The 21,110-nt window shown below is 42.9% G+C and overlaps 1 protein-coding gene across 2 annotated transcripts in view; it reads left to right on the top strand.

Annotated features, from left to right (window-relative positions):
* The first annotated feature begins 75 nt into the window (after positions 1-75).
* The window catches only part of fbxo8 (F-box protein 8), a 38,247-nt gene continuing 17,212 nt past the window's right edge, over positions 76-21,110 (top strand). The window contains exons 1-3 of one of the 2 annotated variants that reach the window (XM_089005357.1): positions 76-451; positions 4,295-4,397; positions 13,420-13,500. In XM_089005357.1, the coding sequence (XP_088861483.1) occupies positions 4,295-4,397; positions 13,420-13,500 (184 nt within the window). In that variant the 5' untranslated portion in view covers positions 76-451. Of the gene's footprint in view, positions 452-761; positions 923-4,294; positions 4,398-13,419; positions 13,501-21,110 lie in introns of those variants that run through there. The other variant, XM_089005358.1, reaches the window with a different exon arrangement.

The following is a 21,110-nucleotide window of genomic DNA, read 5'->3' as shown; positions in this document are numbered from 1 at the left end:
GAATAGACCGGATTGGCTCCTGCTATCACGTGGGGTGTAGTGACGTTTATTTCAAATAGAATTATTGCATCATGGTTTTTATACATTTTAACAGAATCGTGTGTTTTGCGAAATGAAATTTTCATAGAAAATAGTGTGTATGTAGTATGTAGTGCGTAGTGTCGTATGCAGTACGACTGTAGTTCGGTTGAGTCGTTGTAATAGTTAGGAAAGGGGAGGGTAGGAATGACAGGGAAAGGAGGGTTTAACGTGAGATAATGGTGTTCTTGACAGAATGGAGCACTCCACTGAAACCAAGGAAGATTTGATTTGCTTTAATCGCGGAGTCTTTGGTCTATTTATTGGTAGATAGCTGCAACGAAATAAGAACTCAATAGACTTCACTCCAAGCCAAACTAGTTTGCAGCTGTGCTTTTGTGCAAACTGAGCTGTCACGGGAATCTGAACTCAGGTAAGTGCTTTATCATGTTGTAATGCCCTTCGCCATTCAGTACATAAAATTCACCATTCATATTAAATACACCTCGATCACTTTTAACTCAACAACCGCTTCATAAATCGACACAATGTCCATGTCAATATCAAGATAGCTTACAATGCTAAGTCATAAAATTGAGTGTAAGTGATAGCAGTTGCAACCAATTGCATTAGGAGTAGAACATTCGTGTGATTTGTACGTCGTTTTTCATTGGACAAAGATTGTGACTACGCGTCTACCAACCGACGGCGCTTGAACTTCCAAGTTCATGTTTACAACACGGGGATTGTTTCCGCAACTCGATCGACTTTTCTATCAAAGGAGGGACAGCCATGACAGTGAAAAGACTGATTTGGTTGGAGGTCACGCTGCATTTAAGTAAGGTCTGAATGTCGGAAAAATGCCATTCAGATTGTCCCACTTCCGACTGGTTGGATTTCGAGGGTAATGTGTTATCTTACAAAGATGACTGGTTGTTGTTCTGGTTAATCACAAAGCATTTTCATCTCCAGCGGCCCCCAGACCCCCGCCTTTTTTCAGACTTTTTTTTCTGATTGGTCATTCTCATTCCTGGAATAAATATCTTCTAAGAATCATTCGTCATTCGTTTCCCCAAATGACGGCATGCAAAAAGAGCACGTCTTCACGCAATGCAAATCACTTGTGTCACGTAAAGTGAAGTCCAACTTTTTTGGGTCAAATGTTCTGTACGTGACATATATCATATCATTAACTATATCAAAGAATAGTTAAATACAGTATATTGTTATAGTATAATCTTGTAAATAATGTGTTGCCATTTACTGACTGTTTCCAAGCGCGTCGCCATTGTCAACTGACGTCACACTGATGTCGGTCGATGCGCTCGGGGATCTTTTCCGACTTCTCAATTCTTTTCTCACAGTTTAAAGGACAACCGACGTCTCCGAACAAGTTGTGTCCATAATTTGTAAAATGGCTTCAAATGACTTCTACTGAGCGTATTTTACAAAGACTCCACCCTATATAGATATAGACTCATGCTGAATATTCCGGAAGGCTTGTTTTTGAGTTGGTGACGAGTTCGTACGTGACGTCACTGAAGGAACGCCTCTGACCGAAAAGAAGTACATATTGTAGCAGTCCTTCTATCACGTCAATGCTTGTTTGGTCTGAAAACCTCGTGTTGCCCCAGAAAGAGACAGAAGAGGGCTTCCAAGCCTGTGGAAACGGGCTGATTCATTCCTCACAGGAGCTCTGTGGCCATTTTCTGCCGCTTTTTGGGTGAGACATTTCCCCCCAATGTTGCCTCAAAATGGCACGGAATGAAGTCTTTAATCGATTGCAAACATGTATGCTTTCCTCTTCGGAACTATTTGAATCATATTCATAACTGGATGTGTAACAAGAAAGCATATTCTCTGAATCTGAAGCCATTGTTTTGATTCTCCAGCAATGCAAGACGTCTTGGCGTGATGTCACGAACTGGGGGCGGGACTTTCTGAAAATGCCCAATTCGCAGCTCAATGTTTTGCAAATTTTGGACACTTTAAGATATTTTTATTGGTCTTCGTCTTTTCCTTTCGGCTTTTCCCTTCAGGAGTCGCCACAGCGAATCAATGTCCTCAATCTATCCCGGTTTTGTGCATCCTCTTCTCTCACACCAGCTACCTTCATTTCCTCCTTGACCACATCCATAAACCTCCTCTTGGGTCTTCCTCTCGGTCTCCTGCCTGGCAGGTCAAGGCTCAGCATCATTCTCCCGATAAAGTCACTGTCTCTCCTCTGGAGATGTCCCAACCATCTCAGTCTGGCCTCTCTGACTTTCTCTCCAAAGCCTCTAATATCAGTTGTCCCTCGAATGTACTCATTCCTGATCCTATCCAACCTGGTCACTCACAAAGAAAACCTCAACATCTTCAGCTCTGCTACCTCCAGCTCTGCTTCCTGTCTTTTCTTCAGTTGCACTGTCTCCAGTCCAAACATCATGGCTGGTCTCACCACTGTTTTATATATTTTTCCTTTCATCCTAGCTGAAACCCTTCTATCACACATCACACCTGACATTTTTCTCCAGCCGCTCCAGCCTGTCTGGACACGCTTCTTCACCTCTTTTCCACACTCTCCATTGCTCTGGACAGTTGACCCCAAGTACTTAAAATCATCCACCTTCTTTATCTCTTCTCCCTGTCGCATCACTCTTGCACTTGGATCCCTCTCATTCACACACATATATTCTGTCTTGCTGCGACTGATCTTCATTCCTCTCCTTTCCAGGGCATATCTCCACATCTCTAGTTTCTCCACCACCTGTTCCCTGTTCTCGCTACAGATCACAATGTCATCTGCAAACATCATGGTCCAAGGAGATTCTTGTCTAACATCGTCTGTCAGCCTGTCCATCACCATCTGATTTTGGCATGAAGCCATACTGCTGCTCACAAATGTTCACTTCTGCTCTTAGTCTTGCTTCAACTACGCTTTCCCAGAGTTTCATTGTATGGCTCATCAACTTTATTCCTCTGTAATTAGTACAACTCTGCACATCTCCTTTGTTCTTAAAAATGGGCAAGAGTACACTTCGTCTCCATTCTTCAGGCATCTGTTCACCATCTAAGATCTTGTTGAATAACCCAGTCAGGAACACCACCGCCACCTCTCCAAGACACTTCTATACCTTGATTGGTAAATCATCAGGCCCGAGTGCCAGTTGATGAAATGATGAAAGACCCATATTGGACCCAAAAAGAAAAAGAATCTTGATGAACTCTGGGAGTCCTGCAAGACTGCTTTCTTTGCCATTCCAGATGACTTCATCAATAAGTTAATTGAGTCATTGCCGAGACGTATGGATGCAGTCCTCCAAGCTCACGGAGCCATACTCTATATTAATTCTTTTTCGAAGGCATCATGACTTTATGTTCTGACGTTATTGTAGCATATTTGTTTATTCAAAATGAAATATATTTATAATTTCTACATTATTTTTGTATGCGACAAGACTTTTGTCCAAGCAAAATCTGAGCTTTCTTCCTAATTAAATAATAAAACTCAATGAATGATACAAAACGTTACTTTGGTATAATTAGCATAATCTAAAGGGCTTTGCCATTCATATAAGCCATTTCTGATTCCAATCGATCAACTACAAGTGAAGTTATTATTTGTTGTTCCTACAACTTGGATAAGCAACAATACTTTTGTCAGGGACTTTATAAAACAGGTTTCAAAAAGCCGGTCTGCTGCGTGACTGAGAGGACAGCACAAGCAGAGTGACTTTACGGCAGGAAATGCGACAACAAAACAGGGAATGAGAGAGTGTTTGGCGAGCAATATCGGACGCTATTCCAATCCGAAGAACATGAGGACGGCTCTGTTACTGCCGTGTCTCAGTGTTCGGGCTGTGTTGCTGCCGTAATGCTTGTTGTGTTGCTGCCGCGTAACAGTCACTTTTTGAAGCAAAACTGAATGTTATTAAAACTTTTCTGTGTACTGTCTTTCTTTATAAACATCTTATGTTTCAATTTGGGCACATGCGGTTTATAGACAAATGTGGTTATGTATGTACAAAATTGTTTTTCCTTTGAAAATGTACTGCGTGAGGCTAATAATCAAGTGCGCTCTGTAGTCCAGAAATTACGGTAGTTGTCCATTTGAGTGTGTGTTGGCAAATGCACATGTCAATTAGTGTCGGGAGATACTATTTAGGTAGCTGATAGTCAACCACAGGGTGGCATAGGAACACTAACTAAGAAACAACTCAATGGTGAAACAAGCCAGCCTGTTTACTGCTATATTCATGGACTGTAACTGATCTCGTCTTCTGCTATCATTCAGATGGGTCAGGCACTATGGAGGCTGCCACCCAGACAACAGCAGCAGCTTCAGGAAGAGCTTGTTGACCGACTGGCCGGCACAGGAGTAACCAGACAAGAGCAAGGTAAGTTAACCTGCCACTATTGCATCTGTAGTGTAGTGTACCTGTTGCTGTCACTCGATGAATATTAATGACAGTCTTGAAATCAGGTAACTCTGGGAATTATTACAAAAATGCTGCTTGGGATGTACAAAATGCAATTCCAATTAAGTTGAGAGGTTGTGTGAAAATTCAATGAGAAAACACACAAGTTCTGTGCAACCTTTGTTGAGAAATGATTAATAAAACTGCTTGGAACTTTCTATATGTTCATTGAAAACTGGTTAGTGTTGTGGTTTGGTATAACATGAGCATCATTGAAAGGTTTAGTTGTTCACAACTTAATAAAAAAACGGTGTCACAGACATCTCTGTAGAGCCCACATTTCAAACAATTGAATTTTTTTTGTGCCGGCCAGTACAGTCGTCGACCAGTTAGCATATCTGCCTCACAAGGGTCTCAGATGTGGGTCAAGCCTTGACCTTTCTGCCTGGAGTTTGCCAGTTCTTTCCTTGCCAGCGTTAGTTTTCCCTGGGTGCTCTGGTTTAATTCATCATTCCAAAAACATGAATTGTAGGTGGTTTATTTTTACTAATAACTGTAACCGTATCACACTGCTAGAGGGCAGTGTTGTCTACACAAGGTGAATAAGAGCACGGGATGGTGGGGGCGAGAGCGTGGTTGGACAGTTAGTGTTAAGTGTGGAGTTGTGAAATAAAGTGTTCCCCTACCTTCGTACAAGTGGAGCAGTGACGTGCAGTCAGCGGAGGTAGGTGAGGCTGTGCCTCACCTGTCATCATTGAAATATCAAATGACAAAATAAATTAAACCGTTAGATTTATTGAGTGATTTGTACTTTAACGTTCTTTTCCACTTAACTTCACCATTTTTGGATTAATTTTCAAAATCGCTGAATTTTCACATTTACCGTTCAATTACTAAGTAGAGACGAGCGGTGAGACAGCAGCCGGCTGAGCCTCACCATGGATTGCGCAATCAGTCTGCTATCTGTGCTGGCTTGCTCTGCAGTGAGACCGCATTGCTGTCCCTCTGCATACCGCTATTAAAGTGTTCAAAAGCTTTTAGTATATGAACTAAATTTCTAGCACTTTAGCATATAATGTACAGTCACTGTACATTATAAACACTGTACTACAGTGTTTATTTTGTTTTATTTTTATCGAAACTGTGCATAGGTGAGGCACACAGTTCTCCTGCCTCATGACAGGGGGCGCCGGTGATTAGAGATTCTTCAGACTGCAGAATAATAGAATTAGTGATAGCAAGCTGTAGCTTAGCTACAGTAAACAGTTAGCAAGGTAAGTGCAACCATCCAGTCATTTTTTCGTGTTGCTTGGCCTTATTTTCAGAATGGTGAAAATGCTAGTAATGCTTTCACTCTGCTGTTTTGAGCTTTCTTATTCACACGATCTCTGTTCATTTGTCACATTTTGATCGACTGTCATGTGAAATACAGTGTAACTTCTTAATCGAAGGTCTCTGTTATCGACCAAATTGGCTTTAAACCAGATTTGACCGAAATTCTACCAAACTGAGCAAAACCTGCTCGAATCCTCTCTCCTTCCTGACATGAGGAAATGACGCTTCCTTGTGTAAAATATATTGTGAGTTGCCGTGTTTGTTGTGATTTACGTAAATCATGCTCTTTGTTATTTCTGCAAAGTGTATATGCGTATAATTATGGGCTAATTAAAGAGTTTTGAGTTTCTAACAAATTGCTTTTTGAACAGAATTTTCAAACGGATTATGGCCGAAAATCAAGGCTGTACTGTAACAGCATTCGATCAGCCATTAAGCATATTAACATCCTGTCAGAGATATTCGGTCGGACACTGTGGACAAAGTCCTTGTCAGAAAGCCATCAAATTTAAAGGACAACCGACATCTCTGGACAAGTTGTGTCCATAATTTGTAAAATGGCTTCAAATGACTTCAACTGTGCGTATTTTAACTGGATAAGTAACAAGAAAGCATATTCTCCGAATCTGAAGCCATTGTTTTGATTCTCCAGCAAGGCAAGACGTCTTGGGGTGACGCCACGAACAAGTGGGCGGGACCTTCTGAAACTGGCCACTTCCGGGTTCATTTTTTTGCAGATTTTGGACACTTTAAGTAATTTTTATTGGTGTTTTGAACTTGACTAAAAATATCATACTGCGTGTTTTGGGTATTTTAGATGCTATAAAACGTTTTTCTGATGTCAGTTAGGAAACCAAAAAGTGATGTCGGTTGTCCTTTAACTGAACTGCACCAATTCTGTCAAGTGGAGTGGTCAAAGATTCAACAAGAAGCTTGCCAGGAGCTTGTGGATGGCTACCAAAAGTGCCTAATGAAGTGAAAATTGGCATGGGGCGGTCTTCCAGCTCATGACTTGAGGTTATCGTGAATAATTTGAAGGTAATCCTCCTTCTACATTAGGGGTCCCCAAACTTTTTCCTGTGAGGGCCACATAACTTTTCCCTTCTGTGATGGGGGGCCGGTGTCAGTTTGTAACAGAAAAAGTGTGACGATTGTAGGGGAGCTTAAAAAAATGTTTTCCAGAAAGCCACACATAACCAAATTACCATTTCCAGGTTCTTTACAGAAAAAAGTCCTACAACAAATAAAAAACGCCCTTGGGGCACTTGTCTTTGTGACAGGATTCATAGTGTCGGCGAAGATTGTATTCTTTGAATACTGCCACCGCCTTTTGACAGAGGAGACAAACAGCCTTTTCTTTGCATTGAACATAAAAATAATCGTTTGTCGACTGCAGGTTAAACACCCTGCATTTTGAATCAATTTTTCTCTTCCCTAACCTTTTCGCCATTATTCCGTTCTCTCTGACAGGAAAGTTTAAAAGAGAAAACGGGTCTGGGACCAAATAGAGCGCCAAACTGAGCGCACCTGAATGTACCACCGGACTCCCCTCCAGTTGAGAGGTTGTGTGAAAATTCAATGAGAAAACACATCAATGATTTGCAAGTTCTGTGCAACCTTTGTTGAGAAATGATTAAAAAAACTGCTTGGAACTTTCTATATGTTCATTGAAAACTGGTTAGTGTTGTGGTTTGGTATAACATGAGCATCATTGAAAGGTTTAGTTGTTCACAAGCAAGGTTTAGGATCACAACTTAATAAAAAACGGTGTCACAGACATCTCTGTAGAGCCCACATTTCAAACAATTGAATTTTTTTTGTGCCGGCCAGTACAGTCGTCGACCAGTTAGCATATCTGCCTCACAAGGGTCTCAGATGTGGGTCAAGCCTTGACCTTTCTGCCTGGAGTTTGCCAGTTCTTTCCTTGCCAGCGTTAGTTTTCCCTGGGTGCTCTGGTTTAATTCATCATTCCAAAAACATGAATTGTAGGTGGTTTATTTTTACTAATAACTGTAACCGTATCACACTGCTAGAGGGCAGTGTTGTCTACACAAGGTGAATAATAGCACGGGATGGTGGGGGCTAGAGAGCGTGGTTGAACAGTTAGTGTTAAGTGTGGAGTTGTGAAATAAAGTGTTCCCCTACCTTCATACAAGTGGAGCAGTGACGTGCAGTCAGCGGAGGTAGGTGAGGCTGTGCCTCACCTGTCATCATGGAAATATTGAATGACAAAATAAATTAAACCGTTAGATGTATTTTGTGATTTGTACTTTAACGTTCTTTTCCACTTAACTTCACCATTTTTGGATTATTTTTCAAAATCGCTGAATTTTCACATTTACCGTTCAAATACTAAGTAGAGACGAGCGGTGAGACAGCAGCCGGCTGAGCCTCACCATGGATTGCGCAATCACTCTGCTATCTGTGCTGGCTTGCTCTGCAGTGAGACCGCATTGCTGTCCCTCTGCAAGTGTTCAAAAGCTTTTAGTATATGAACTAAATTTCTACACTTTAGCTGGTGTATATAATGTACAGTCACTGTACATTATAAACACTGTACTACAGTGTTTATTTTGTTTTATTTTTATCGAAACTGTGCATAGGTGAGGCACACAGTTCTCCTGCCTCATGACAGGGGGCGCCGGTGATTAGAGATTCTTCAGACTGCAGAATAATAGAATTAGTGATAGCAAGCTGTAGCTTAGCTACAGTAAACAGTTAGCAAGGTAAGTGCAACCATCCAGTCATTTTTTCGCCTTATTTTCAGAATGGTGAAAATGCTAGTAATGCTTTCACTCTGCTGTTTTGAGCTTTCTTATTCACACGATCTCTGTTCATTTCTCACATTTTGATCGACTGTCATGTGAAATACAGTGTAACTTCTTAATCGAAGGTCTCTGTTATCGACCAAATTGGCTTTAAACCAGATTTGACCGAAATTCTACCAAACTGAGCAAAACCTGCTCGAATCCTCTCTCCTTCCTGACATGAGGAAATGACGCTTCCTTGTGTAACATATATTGTGAGTTGACGTGTTTGTTGTGATTTACGTAAATCATGCTCTTTGTTATTTCTGCAAAGTGTATATGCGTATAATTATGGGCTAATTAAAGAGTTTTGAGTTTCTAACAAATTGCTTTTTGAACAGAATTTTCAAACGGATTATGGCCGAAAATCAAGGCTGTACTGCACCAGCATTCGATCAGCCATTAAGCATATTAACATCCTGTCAGAGATATTCGGTCGGACACTGTGGACAAAGTCCTTGTCAGAAAGCCATCAAATTTAAAGGACAACAGACATCTCTGGACAAGTTGTGTCCATAATTTGTAAAATGGCTTCAAATGACTTCTACTGTGCGTATTTTAACTGGATGAGTAACAAGAAAGCATATTCTCTGAATCTGAAGCCATTGTTTTGATTCTCCAGCAAGGCAAGACATCTTGGGGTGACGCCACGAACAAGTGGGCGGGACCTTCTGAAACTGGCCACTTCCGGGTTCATTTTTTTTGCAGATTTTGGACACTTTAAGTAATTTTTATTGGTGTTTTGAACTTGACAAAAAATATCATACTGCGTGTTTTGGGTATTTTAGATGCTATAAAACGTTTTTCTGATGTCAGTTAGGAAACCAAAAAGTGATGTCGGTTGTCCTTTAACTGAACTGCACCAATTCTGTCAAGTGGAGTGGTCAAAGATTCAACAAGAAGCTTGCCAGGAGCTTGTGGATGGCTACCAAAAGCACCTAATGAAGTGAAAATTGGCATGGGGCGGTCTTCCGGCTCATGACTTGAGGTTATCGTGAAGAATTTGAAGGTAATCCTCCTTCTACATCAGGGGTCCTCAAACTTTTTCCTGTGAGGGCTACATAACTTTTCCCTTCTGTGATGGGGGGCCGGTGGTCAGTTTGTAACAAAAAAAGTGTGACGATTGTAGGGGAGCTTAAAAAAAATGTTTTCCAGAAAGCCACACATAACCAAATTACCATTTCCAGGTTCTTTACAGAAAAAAAGTCCTACAACAAATAAAAAAACAATATAATAACACTATTAATGAAATAAATAATAACTACATAACTCTCTCTGGGTTCTTCATAGAAAAACAGGAAATAAATAACACTATATTGGATTGGATTTGCCTTTATTCGTCTCACAGTGGAGAAATTTACATTTCACAGCAGCAAAGTGATGAAAGGAATGACAGTAGAAAAACAAAATACATGAGCTGCTGGAAAGGCACTGAATGAGACTCTCGCGGCGCCGTCTTGGAGTCAAAAGAACAAAAAAAAACTAAATAACAAATAATATGACAACACAAAGACACAGAGAGTCATTCATTCTTTAGCATTTTCTGTACCGTCTTTCTTACATAAAGCAGTTCTAGATGAAATAGGAGAGTGTCACATCCTCCTCAGCGCCAGGTGCGGGCCCCTCTCTTCCCTGCTCTCCGGACTCACTCACCTGTTTCTCATTCCATTGATTGTGCCTTCTGGCTATAAAAGCCACCCATTCCCGCTTGGTCCGTGCCGGTGTATTCTCCGTAGTTCCCTGTCACCCAGCAGTACGCAGGTTTGTCCGCTGTTCTACTCGGTTGCCTGATTTCCTGTTTTGCCCTGCGTGTCTCAGTAAAAACCTTTCTGGAATTTACCGTCTCCACCGTGTATTTCGGATCCAACCCCTTACTACTTTTCTGCGTCCTGTCACCACTCCTCGAGCGGACGTGACATAATACACCGGCCAACGGTGGATCTCGCCGGTGGAGACAAATTCCTATCCGCCTTAGCCCATCAGGCGGAGCGTTCGGGGCAGCTGGCTCAAGCGGTCGCGGAGATCCGCCAAACCGTGTCCACGCTGGCTCAATGCTTGCAGGAGGTTGAGACACGCCTCGCCACCCTGATGCCCCCCCCCCCCCCCATCCCCGTAAATAGACGCGAGTTGCCTTTATCACACCCCTCTCGCTACGCAGGCGAACCGGGGCGCTGTGCTCAATTTCTTATGCTGTGTTCGAACAACAACCCTCCGCCTACATTGTCGATGAGGCTAAGGTAGCCTTCATAACCAGCCTGCTCACGGGTCAGGCCGAGACCTGGGTATTGGCCGTCCGGGAGTCCCAGCCCGAACTTTGCTTATCCTACCCGGACTTTGTGGCCACGTTGCGCCAAGTTTTCCACCACCCGGTCACAGAGTGCGAGGCAGAGGGACTCCTACATGACTGCGTGCAAGGTACACGTTCGTCCGCTGAATACTCCATCGCCTTCCGCATCTACAATGATCTACAACGAGCTACAATGATCGAGCGCTGAGAGGAATGTTTCGTCGCGGATTGAGCGCCGCTCTCAAGGACGAGTTGGCCACCCGCGACGCTGGCACCACCCTCAACGAGATGATCGACATAGTCATCAGCCTGGACCATCGCCTTCGGGAGAGGCAGCGGGAGCAAGGCAACCAGCGGCCCAGCGAACCCGGAAGCAAGCTGCGGACGACCACACCCGGCGGCAACGAGCGGTCGCGATGCCTGGAGGGGTCCCCCGAACCAATCTAGATGGGACGCGGGAGCGATCGAGCCAACCCCGGGGTTCGTCGCACTTAAGGCCCCGAGCCGAAAACCTCCAGCACCTGTAAGTCCCCGACAAAACGGCGACCGCGGCGACCACTGGAGGCGGCGAGCACAACGCCTGTTAAGCGGTTGGAGTTGGACGGCGAATTAATTGGCCCGTCCAACTCCCAGGCAATACGGGCGATAGTGGATTCGGGGGCGGACGGGTGCTTCATCGATCCCCAACTGGCAGAGACATTGTGCTGCGACATAAAGAACCTCAAGACCCCCAAAGAGATTCTTGGCCTTGACGGTCGACTGTTAGCCAAGGTTACCCGTATCACCGCACCTCTTAAACTCCGGTTATCGGTTAACCATGTTGAACACCACCAATTTCTTCTCATGCCCTCCCGCAACGTACTACTCGTATTATTTAATTCACAAAGTAATCTAGAAGAGAGCGAACAATAACATTAAAAATAGCAATTGTTCATTGAAGAATTTTCATGACCTGGTGATGCAAAACAATAATATAAAAGATAAAGAAAAAGATCTTATCTTGCTCATGTGGATCGCGACTTATGCTGGAGCCAGCTGTTCAGCTGACAGTCAGCGGGCGACACCCTTGAACTGGTTGACAGCCAATCGCAAGGCAAACTACCATTCACACTCACACCCAGAAACAATTTAAACTGTTTCATTTACTTATGGTGCATGCTTTTTGAATGTGGGAGGAAACTGGAGTAACAACAATATTTTCATCTTAATTTATGTATAAACTGTTGTGTGCTGTCTGCCGGCGCAATTTCCTGACTGCTCATATTTTTCCCATGTTCTGACCACAAACATAAATATATTTTATTGCCATTTTATGTGAAAGACCAACACAAAGCGGTTCACAATTGTGAAGTAGAAGGTACATTCTACATGACTTAAAAAAAAAGTGCAGTGCAAAAGTATTCAGCGACCCTTTCTCTTGGTACAACTAGTAGCCAGCAGCCATTACTTTTGTTGTGCATCGCTTCCTCCTGGAGCGTCAACTGGGAAGAGGGATTTCCTCCCCGCCCATATAGTCTACACAGCCAATCGTAAGCGAGCTTGGCAACTCCTCGTCAGACTGTCAACTGGGAAAGGAATTTCTTTCCCGCCCCCATACTCTACACTGCCAATCATAAGCGAGCTCGGCGGATTTGGGCTTGAACTCGTTGGTAACACTTCAGCATAGCCGAGCGCTGATTGCTCAGCCTTGGTGTCTGTCGCGGAAACCTCCAATGTGACTGTGTGCGTGCGGGAAGCACAGTACGCAGCCAATCGCAAGCGAGCTCGGCCGGAAAAAGGCGCGCAATACAAAATCTAACTTCCAGCATCTCTGTCCGAACATTTTTCCACATACCCGCAAAAATAATCGTATGTACCGTTTTTCCTAACTCCAATGTTCATAAATTGGGGAGCATCTGTACTTGTGTTTTCTCTAAGCTCCGCCACCTCTTCTTCACAGTCATATAAAATTATATTTTTTAACCCTCTGAGAGATTACAAACCCTTGGCAATGTGTTATTGTAGGTTTGAGGCCGTAAGCGTGCGTCATTAACAAATGTCACTGGGGAAACAGACGTGGGAAAACATTGGTTCAGATATCACAATACACGATCACTCCTGAAGTTGATGCTCATCACCATTACAATTTGAATGGCATCCTACCCTTACTTTGGCACAAAACCAAGCAATGTTTTTGAAAATGAAGCATGTTTTCATTAATTCCAAATTATTGATATATTTGAAATACAACTATTGATCCTCTTGAACATTCAAGATAATGTCTTTGAAATACATCCACCTGAATAAAGTTTGAATAGGATTTGGAAGGATTGTATTGTTGTATTTACATTCCAATTGGGACAATTGCAATCCAATTGTCCCAATTGGATTGCAATTGGGGTTGGCAGCAATCTAACTTGGAAACAAATTAAATGAACATTTTATGAAAAAGATATTTATTCTGGTGTGTATTTTGTGTCATTTGCTTGTGGGATGTTTTGTGGGCTGTGTGCTTCTTTGTAAGTACGCATTGTACGCATGTAAGCATTATGTGTATTAGAACTAACATAAGTAAAAATAACAATTTCCCTAGGACGGGATGGACGGCCACTTCGAAGAGTCCCTCAACATTGCTATAGCCCCGACATCAACCATCTGCTGAAAACACACAGAGGTAGGATGAAAATATTTTAATGCTTTTCCATCTATAAGCTGCACTTCATTATAAGGTGCACCTTCAATGAATGACATATTCGAAAACCTTTTCTACTGGATTATAAGGCGCTTGGACAGTTTTTGAAGACTTCAAGATGTGCCTTACAGTGCATAGAATACGGTATAATGAAGTTTAATAAAGTTTCTTTAAAACAACAAAATAAAAATATATATATCTTCCTTCTTCCTACAATTGCCAACATGAACATTAACTCGGAATAGATCAATACATGGTGTTGCGATATCACTGGAGTCTTGCTGCTTTCACTGAGAGTCCCCCCCAAAAAATACACGAGAGAAATATGGCTACCTTCACACTGCATATCAGGCATGTGCAACCCCTGGCCTGGAGGGTCACTGTTCTGCCAGTTTTCCAGCTCTCACTGTTGCAACACACTTGATTAAGGTGGTCAACAGTCAACTCTGAAGTAGCATTAGAACAATCCTGATTATTTGAATCATGCGTGTTGCTCCAGGAGGGAAAGTTGGGAAAACAGGCAGGACAGCGGCCTTTGAGGACAAAATTGGGACACCTCTGTTGCCGAGCCTGTTATCAAACCCTACCTAAACACACCTTTATAGACATTTGCTTATATAATCTACCTTCTAAGCCAGGGGTGATCACACTTTTTCAGCATGGAAGCTACTTTTGAAATGACTAAATCAAAATGATCTTCCCATTCTATTTATTGAGAAATGTATTGAGGATTCTTGCAACTTACATATGTTGATGTACACCTTCAAGATGGCGCCGCGAATGGCAACCTCGGTCACACGCTCCCTAGTATTGTTCCTGATTTTGTCATTTTCATTTTTTTTTTTTGCGACCCTACGCGGCTTAGTTACACGAGGGAAGAGTTACTGAGCATTGAGGAATCCACTCTTGGACTATTTTCACCGACACAACAAAATCCACAAGGTTTTTCGGGGCTGATCACGAGCGGCGCAGCAACCTTGTACGGAGCTTTGAGACACCGACGGAGGAGCCGGCGTGCTCATCAAGTTACGGCAGCATGGATTTCGAACCCCGCTCCCATTGATCCATCTTGCTAATCTTCGCTCTCTACCAAACAAGATGGACGAACTTCTCACAAAAACCAATAAAACATTTGCACGTTCTGCTGCGCTCTGCTTCACTGAGACCTGGCTCAGTGACCGCCAACCAGATTCCGCTTTACACCTACCCGGCTTCCATCTCCTCAGAGATGACCGTGACACGGAGCAATCGGGGAAGTGGTTGTGGGTGGAATAGGCTTCTACATCAACGAAGAATGGTGCATTGATGTCACGAGGCTCGGTGCACACCGCAGCCCATGCTTGGAATCGCTGTCTCTCAACTACAAGTCATTCTACTCGCCACATGAGTTCGCCTCCTTTATTCTCGTGGCCGTATATGTTGCGCCACAAGCTAATGCTAACACGTGTACAGAAACGCTAGCGGACCATGTAAACAAACTCGAACTAAAATATCTAGAGTCACCCCTTATCATTTGGGCGACTTTAATCGAACGCATCTAAACCGTGAAGTTCCCAAAATATAAGCAGCATATTGACTGTTTCACCAGAGGAGAAAACATTCTAGATCACTGTTACACAGCACTCAATGGAGCACACCGATCGGTTGCGCATGCAGCATTGGGTCTTTCTAACCACTGTTTAATACACTCAATTCCCACATACAGACAGAAACTAAATTGTGTAAAACCTGTAGTGAAGACTGTGAAGAAATCGAAAGATGAAGCAAAGAATACACAGACACAGTAACATCATACATTAGTTTCTGTGAGGACGTGTGTACCAACGAAGTCCTTCCGCTCCTTCAACAACAACAAGCCAGGGTTCACTCCCAAACTCAGGCAGTTTAGGAAGGAGAGACCACATTTAGAATCGGAGATCGAGCACTTTACAAACACGCCCGAAACCGACTAACAAAGGAAATTACATCGCAAAGAAAAGTTATGCGGAGAGGCTTAACAAACAGTCTCTGCTAACGACTCTGCATCTGTGTCGAATGGCCTGAAATCAATAACAAATTAGCGTTTACCTTCCCCCCAAGCAGTGAACAACAAGGGTCTGGCTGATGAGCTAAACCAGTGGTTCTTAACCTGGGTTCAATCGAACCCTTGCGGTTCGGTGAGTCGGTCTCAGGTGTTCGGTGGATCCTCCGCCACAGACGTCCATCCTTCAGTCTAGACTGCAGTTAATAGGCACAGTCATTGGAAGAAGGGTTCGGTGAATGAGCATATGAAACTGGTGGGGTTTGGTGCCTCCAACAAGATTAAGAACCACCTAGCTAAACCCATTATTTTGCCGATTTGAAAAAGACATCCCCATTTCCCACGTCTGCCCACCATTCCCAGAAACTACCGTATCTCCGCCCTCTGCTCTACAGATCCACAAACTGGACGTGAGACGACTCTTCAAGCAGCAGAAAATCAAGAAAGCTGCGGGACCTGACAGAGTGTCCCCCTCCTGCCTGAAAGTCTGCGCTGAGCAGCTGACTCCGGTCTTCACACAAGTCTTCAACAGATCCCTGGAGCAGTGTGAAGTGCCATCCTGCTTCAAACATTCTACCATCATCCCAGTTCCGAAGAAACCAGCACCATCGGGATTGAACGACTATAGACCTGTTGCTCTGACGTCTGTGGTCATGAAGTCATTTGAATGCCCTGTGCTGAACCACTTAAAGAACATCACCGAACTTCTCCTGGATCCTCTTCAGTTTGCTTACCGGGCAAACCCGTCTGTGGAGGATGCAGTCAACATCGGGCTGCACCACATCCTCGAGCACCTTGACAACACAGGAACCTACGCAAGGATCCTGTTTGTGGACTACAGCTATGCGTTCAACACCATCATCCCAGAACTCCTCATCCCCAAACTTCTTTAGCTTGGTGTGTCCCCTACGATCTGCCAGTGGATCCTCAGCTTCCTGACACGACGAACACAACAGGTCCTACTGGGAAAAATATAATCCTCAACACGAACCACAAGCACTAGAGCTCCGCAGGGATGCGTCTTCTCTCTCTACACAAACGACTCCAACTCAACGCACCTAGCTGTCAAATTCATAAAGTTCGCAGACGACACCACGGTCATCGGTCTCATCAAAGACGACAACGAGTCTGCGTACAAACAACAAGTGGAGCAGCTGGCAGCAGACAGGCGCTCCCGATCCATGCGCACAAAATCCAGCAGACATTTAAACAGCTTCTTCCCCCAAGTCATTAACTCTTTAAACAGTAACCCAAATAGTGCCTCTTTGCAATTTTTTGATGATGATATGAGTGCAGCGTGTTCTACCGGAGACAAATTCCTCGTGTGTTCTACATGTAAATGTCTCCACTGTGAGACTAATAAAGGCAAATCAGTCCAATACTTGGCAACAAAGATGATTCTGATTCTTATATCTTGCACAACATAATTATATATATTTTTGCCATTACCTGAGTTCACTCTGATAACTGGCAGATGAGACACACTTTGAAAATGTCATCATGAAAAAAAAGTCCGACATCCATTCCATATGAAAGTGATGCTTTTTTCTACTCACTTGGTCCAGCTTCCCCACTCATTTTTATACCCTATCTAACATTTAATAGGGAAAAAACTCGAAAAATTACGATGTAACTAACGACTCGCTTGTTAACTTTGCAACGCTCAGGGGCGTTGTTTGAGCACGCAGTGTACCTAATAATGAAATGTCATCTGTCTGGTTGTCCGGTGGGTCAATCAAGTGAGGGGATGGCTGATGGGCTGACGTCTATTTTTTTTTTCAAAACAACTCAACTTTATTTGTATAATGTCTGTTCATGACAATGGCACATCACCCTGTTATACGCTCTACCATGCGATTGACGTATTGAGCACCCCTCTTAGAATCCAAGAACTCTCACTCGCATGCCGATGTTTGACATTTAAAAGCCTTTCACGGATTTGAAGACCTTACCAAAAGAAAAAGAACACAGTTGCATTTATCGTCCAATGCATTACAACAAAAACTGCAATGCAATATTTTTATCATTACTCTTTTACAGTGAAATCATGTTTCTACAACAACAGGTATAAACAGACGCGCACACACACACAAATGTATTTGTACTGTATTCTAATAGTGCATAACTATTAGCATACACTTATTTGACACTTCATATAGCCAGTGTAGAAAGACACAAATAAAGATATTGCAAAATCTACGATCAGCAACCATATTCATTTACTTTAAATGTTTCCATAATGTCTTTTAATTTGCTTCCTCCATCATTCATCATGTTTTAGTCTGTCTTCAAGCGTGAAAGCTTTTCTTTTCTTCACTTCTTGGACTGCAAAGATCTGTTTTTGTAGTCATTTTCACAATGCAATGTTTGTGCTGCATCCGAAACTAACATAACAAATACTGCCTGTCCTACCACACGTTTAAACCAGTGTGGTGTTTCCTTTTGCTGTTTCCGAGTTAAGCAGTAGGAGTCCCTGTAATAATAATAATAATTAATATATTACATTTTAAACGCCTCTCAAAGCTCTCAATGACACTTTCACAGTCACAGACAAGCATAGGTACTATAATAAATAAAATACAATCAAAAATAGAATGCAATAAATAAAATACAATTATAAATAGAAACAAGAGAGAGAGCTACACGGAAAATGCATTTTTAAATAGGTGGGTTTTGAGATGGGACTTGAAGGTGGCAAGAGAATCGATGTTACGAATGTTGGGAGGAAGTGAGTTCCAAAGTGATCATTCGTTCCTGGTTCATGGCTCCTCGGGGTGTTCGAAGAGGGATGGTGAATGTAAGGGACAGGATGTGATAGGATGTGACGTAATAGGATGTGACATCATGGAAAGGCAGACAGGATATGACGTAACAGGAAGTCCAAAACAAACGATGCAAAAAGGTGTTTAAAGATGTTCGTATAGCGAATTAGCAGAACAGCTGAAGGCTCTGTCACCCATCGTGCTGAGACGGGCAGGGGAGGGGGGGGGGGGCACACAGGCGCAGGGAGGAAGAGGATCTGAGGGAATGAGAGGGAATAGAAATTTGAAGAAGGTCAGATAGGTATGGGGGGCCAAGGTTATGGATACCTTTAAATGTATAAAGAAGAATTTTAAAGTTGATTCTATATTCGACCGGGAGCCAGTGGATCTCTTGGTGGATGGGGGTGATGTGGTGAAAGGATGAGGTTTGAAGTTTGTGGAGAAGTTTCTGGGGGACACCAAAGAGAAGTGAACTGCAGTAGTCAATCCGGGGTTGGATTAGACTTTTGCGGGAGGCTTGTTTTCGTTGTTGTAAATCTCGTTGCAAGGCAATAGCAGAGAAAAAGATTTTGTGTCATGCAGCAACGTTTTTTTGTTGTTGTTGTAAGGGGAACAGAAAAGTGGAAATGGCCTTAAAGCATAAAGATTTTTTCACATTAAGGGGTGTTTTCGCCCATGTTGGTTTCTTTGTAGAGGAGTTTCACTGTTTTCAAACTAAGTGAATAAATAACATCTTACTCACCTGAGATAAAGACCTTTCTGCGTAGGCTACTACTACTCTGGATTGTGACTAGCACCTCCCTACTCGATTGAAAACATGTCATGATGCAAAGCGTAGTTGGTTGGAAGATAGCTTCCCTCATAAAGGTGTTTTGTTCAAAAAGTATGATTTGAAACTTATGGTGCCCCAATAAAGGAAAGGTGTATAAAACTGCCGTGAGACCAGCCATGATGTTTGGACTGGAACCAGTGACACTGAAGAAAAGACAGGAAGCAGAGCTGGAGGTATCATAGATGAAGATGTTGGGGTTTTCTCTGGAAGTGACCAGGTTGGATAGGATTAGGAATTAGTTTTATCAGAGGCACAACTCATATTAGAGGTTTGGGAGAGAAAGTCAGAGAGGCCAGACTGAGATGTTTGGACATGTCTAGAGGAGAGAGAGTGAATATATGCGCAGCCTTGAACTGTCTGGCAGGAGACCGAAAGGAACGCCTACGAGGAGGTTTATGGACCTTGTCAAAGAGGACATGAAGTTAGCTGGTGTGCGAGAACAGTATGCACAAAGCAGAATTAGATGGAGGACACTGATTCGACGTGGCGATCCTTGAAGGGAAAAGCCGAAAGGAAAAGAAGAAGTTGTCCCAATGAACTCATTTCTTTCCAGCCTCCTGGAAACCACTCAACTGTGTTATTGTCTGCCGACCAAAAGGAAGAACTGGGGATTTCAGTTTCTCTGTGACAGTGTGCGTGTGCGCACATGCATGGGAATGTGTGCATGTTTGTGGTCTACGCCATCAGTTGAGGTCCAGAAAGCATTGAAACATATGTGCATGGCAACGCATCAAAGCTAAAATCTGATTGGACCAAAAAAAACTTTTAATGAAAAAAATACCACATGGGGCGGCCTTGCAGCCCAGACATACTCAATGAAAGACTATTGTAAATAAATTATGTCCACTTCATTTAAGTTGCAAATAGAGGCCTGTGTTACTCGTCGTGTTTGCAACATCAGAGGAATTGAAGGCCCTGGACAAACGTCACATCTTAAACCATATGCAGCTTTCCAATACTACCCAGTCATAACAGCTGGCTTTCCAATGTTTTTCAAGCAAAAAAAATCATGGGGGTTGAAAATTGTTTTCTTTTCTTTCCTGAATGGAATAATAAAAAAAACCCTGTTTTTTTTAATGGAACTTTACACTTATCTTCGCTTTTTGTGGAAACCATACAATTTTAACTTGACTATTTTGTTGATTTCTGCTATTTGACTAATGTTAAAAATCCACAGTATTGAAATATGTCTGCAAGATGCTTTTTACAATTCACAGTTAATCATACAACGGTGCCAATGTTGCCATTGACACAGCACTGAACCACGGCTTCCAATGTCCATTATTTTGCAGCATTGACTGAATACATTTGAAATGTGGAATTTCAAAGAATCTGTTCCAGTCCGTGGAACTACCTTGTAGGTTTGTCTCATATAACTTGGATCTTCTTCTTTTCCTTTCGGCTTTTCCCTTCAGGGGTCGCCACAGCGAATCAATGGTCTCCATCTATCCCGGTTTTGTGCATCCTCTTCTCTCACACCAGCTACCTTCATTTCCTCCTTGACCACATCCATAAACCTCCTCTTCGGTCTTCCTCTCGGTCTCCTGCCTGGCAGGTCAAGGCTCAGCATCCTTCTCCCGATATAGTCACTTTCTATCCTCTGGACATGTCCAAACCATCTCAGTCTGGCCTCGCTGACTTTGTCTCCAAAGCCTCTGATATGATTTGTCCGTCTAATGTACTCATTCCTGATCCTATCCAACCTGGTCACTCCCAAAGAAAACCTCAACATCTTCAGCTCTGCGACCTCCAACTCTGCTTCCTGTCTTTTCTTCAGTGGCACTGTCTCCAGTCCAAACATCATGGCTGGTCTCATCACTGTTTTATACACTTTTCCTTTCATCCTAGCTGAAACCGTTCTATCACACATCACACCTGACATTTTTCTCCAGCCGCTCCAGCCTGTCTGGACACGCTTCTTCACCTCTTTTCCACACTCTCCATTACTTTGGACAGTTGTCCCCTACTTAAAATCCTC

This window comes from Hippocampus bargibanti, linkage group LG10, assembly GCF_051943395.1.
Source record: "Hippocampus bargibanti isolate YZ-2025 linkage group LG10, ASM5194339v1, whole genome shotgun sequence".
NCBI lineage: Eukaryota > Metazoa > Chordata > Actinopteri > Syngnathiformes > Syngnathidae > Hippocampus > Hippocampus bargibanti.
The sequence above is the reverse complement of the archived record's forward strand: the minus strand, read 5'-3'. Positions and strand labels throughout refer to the sequence as shown.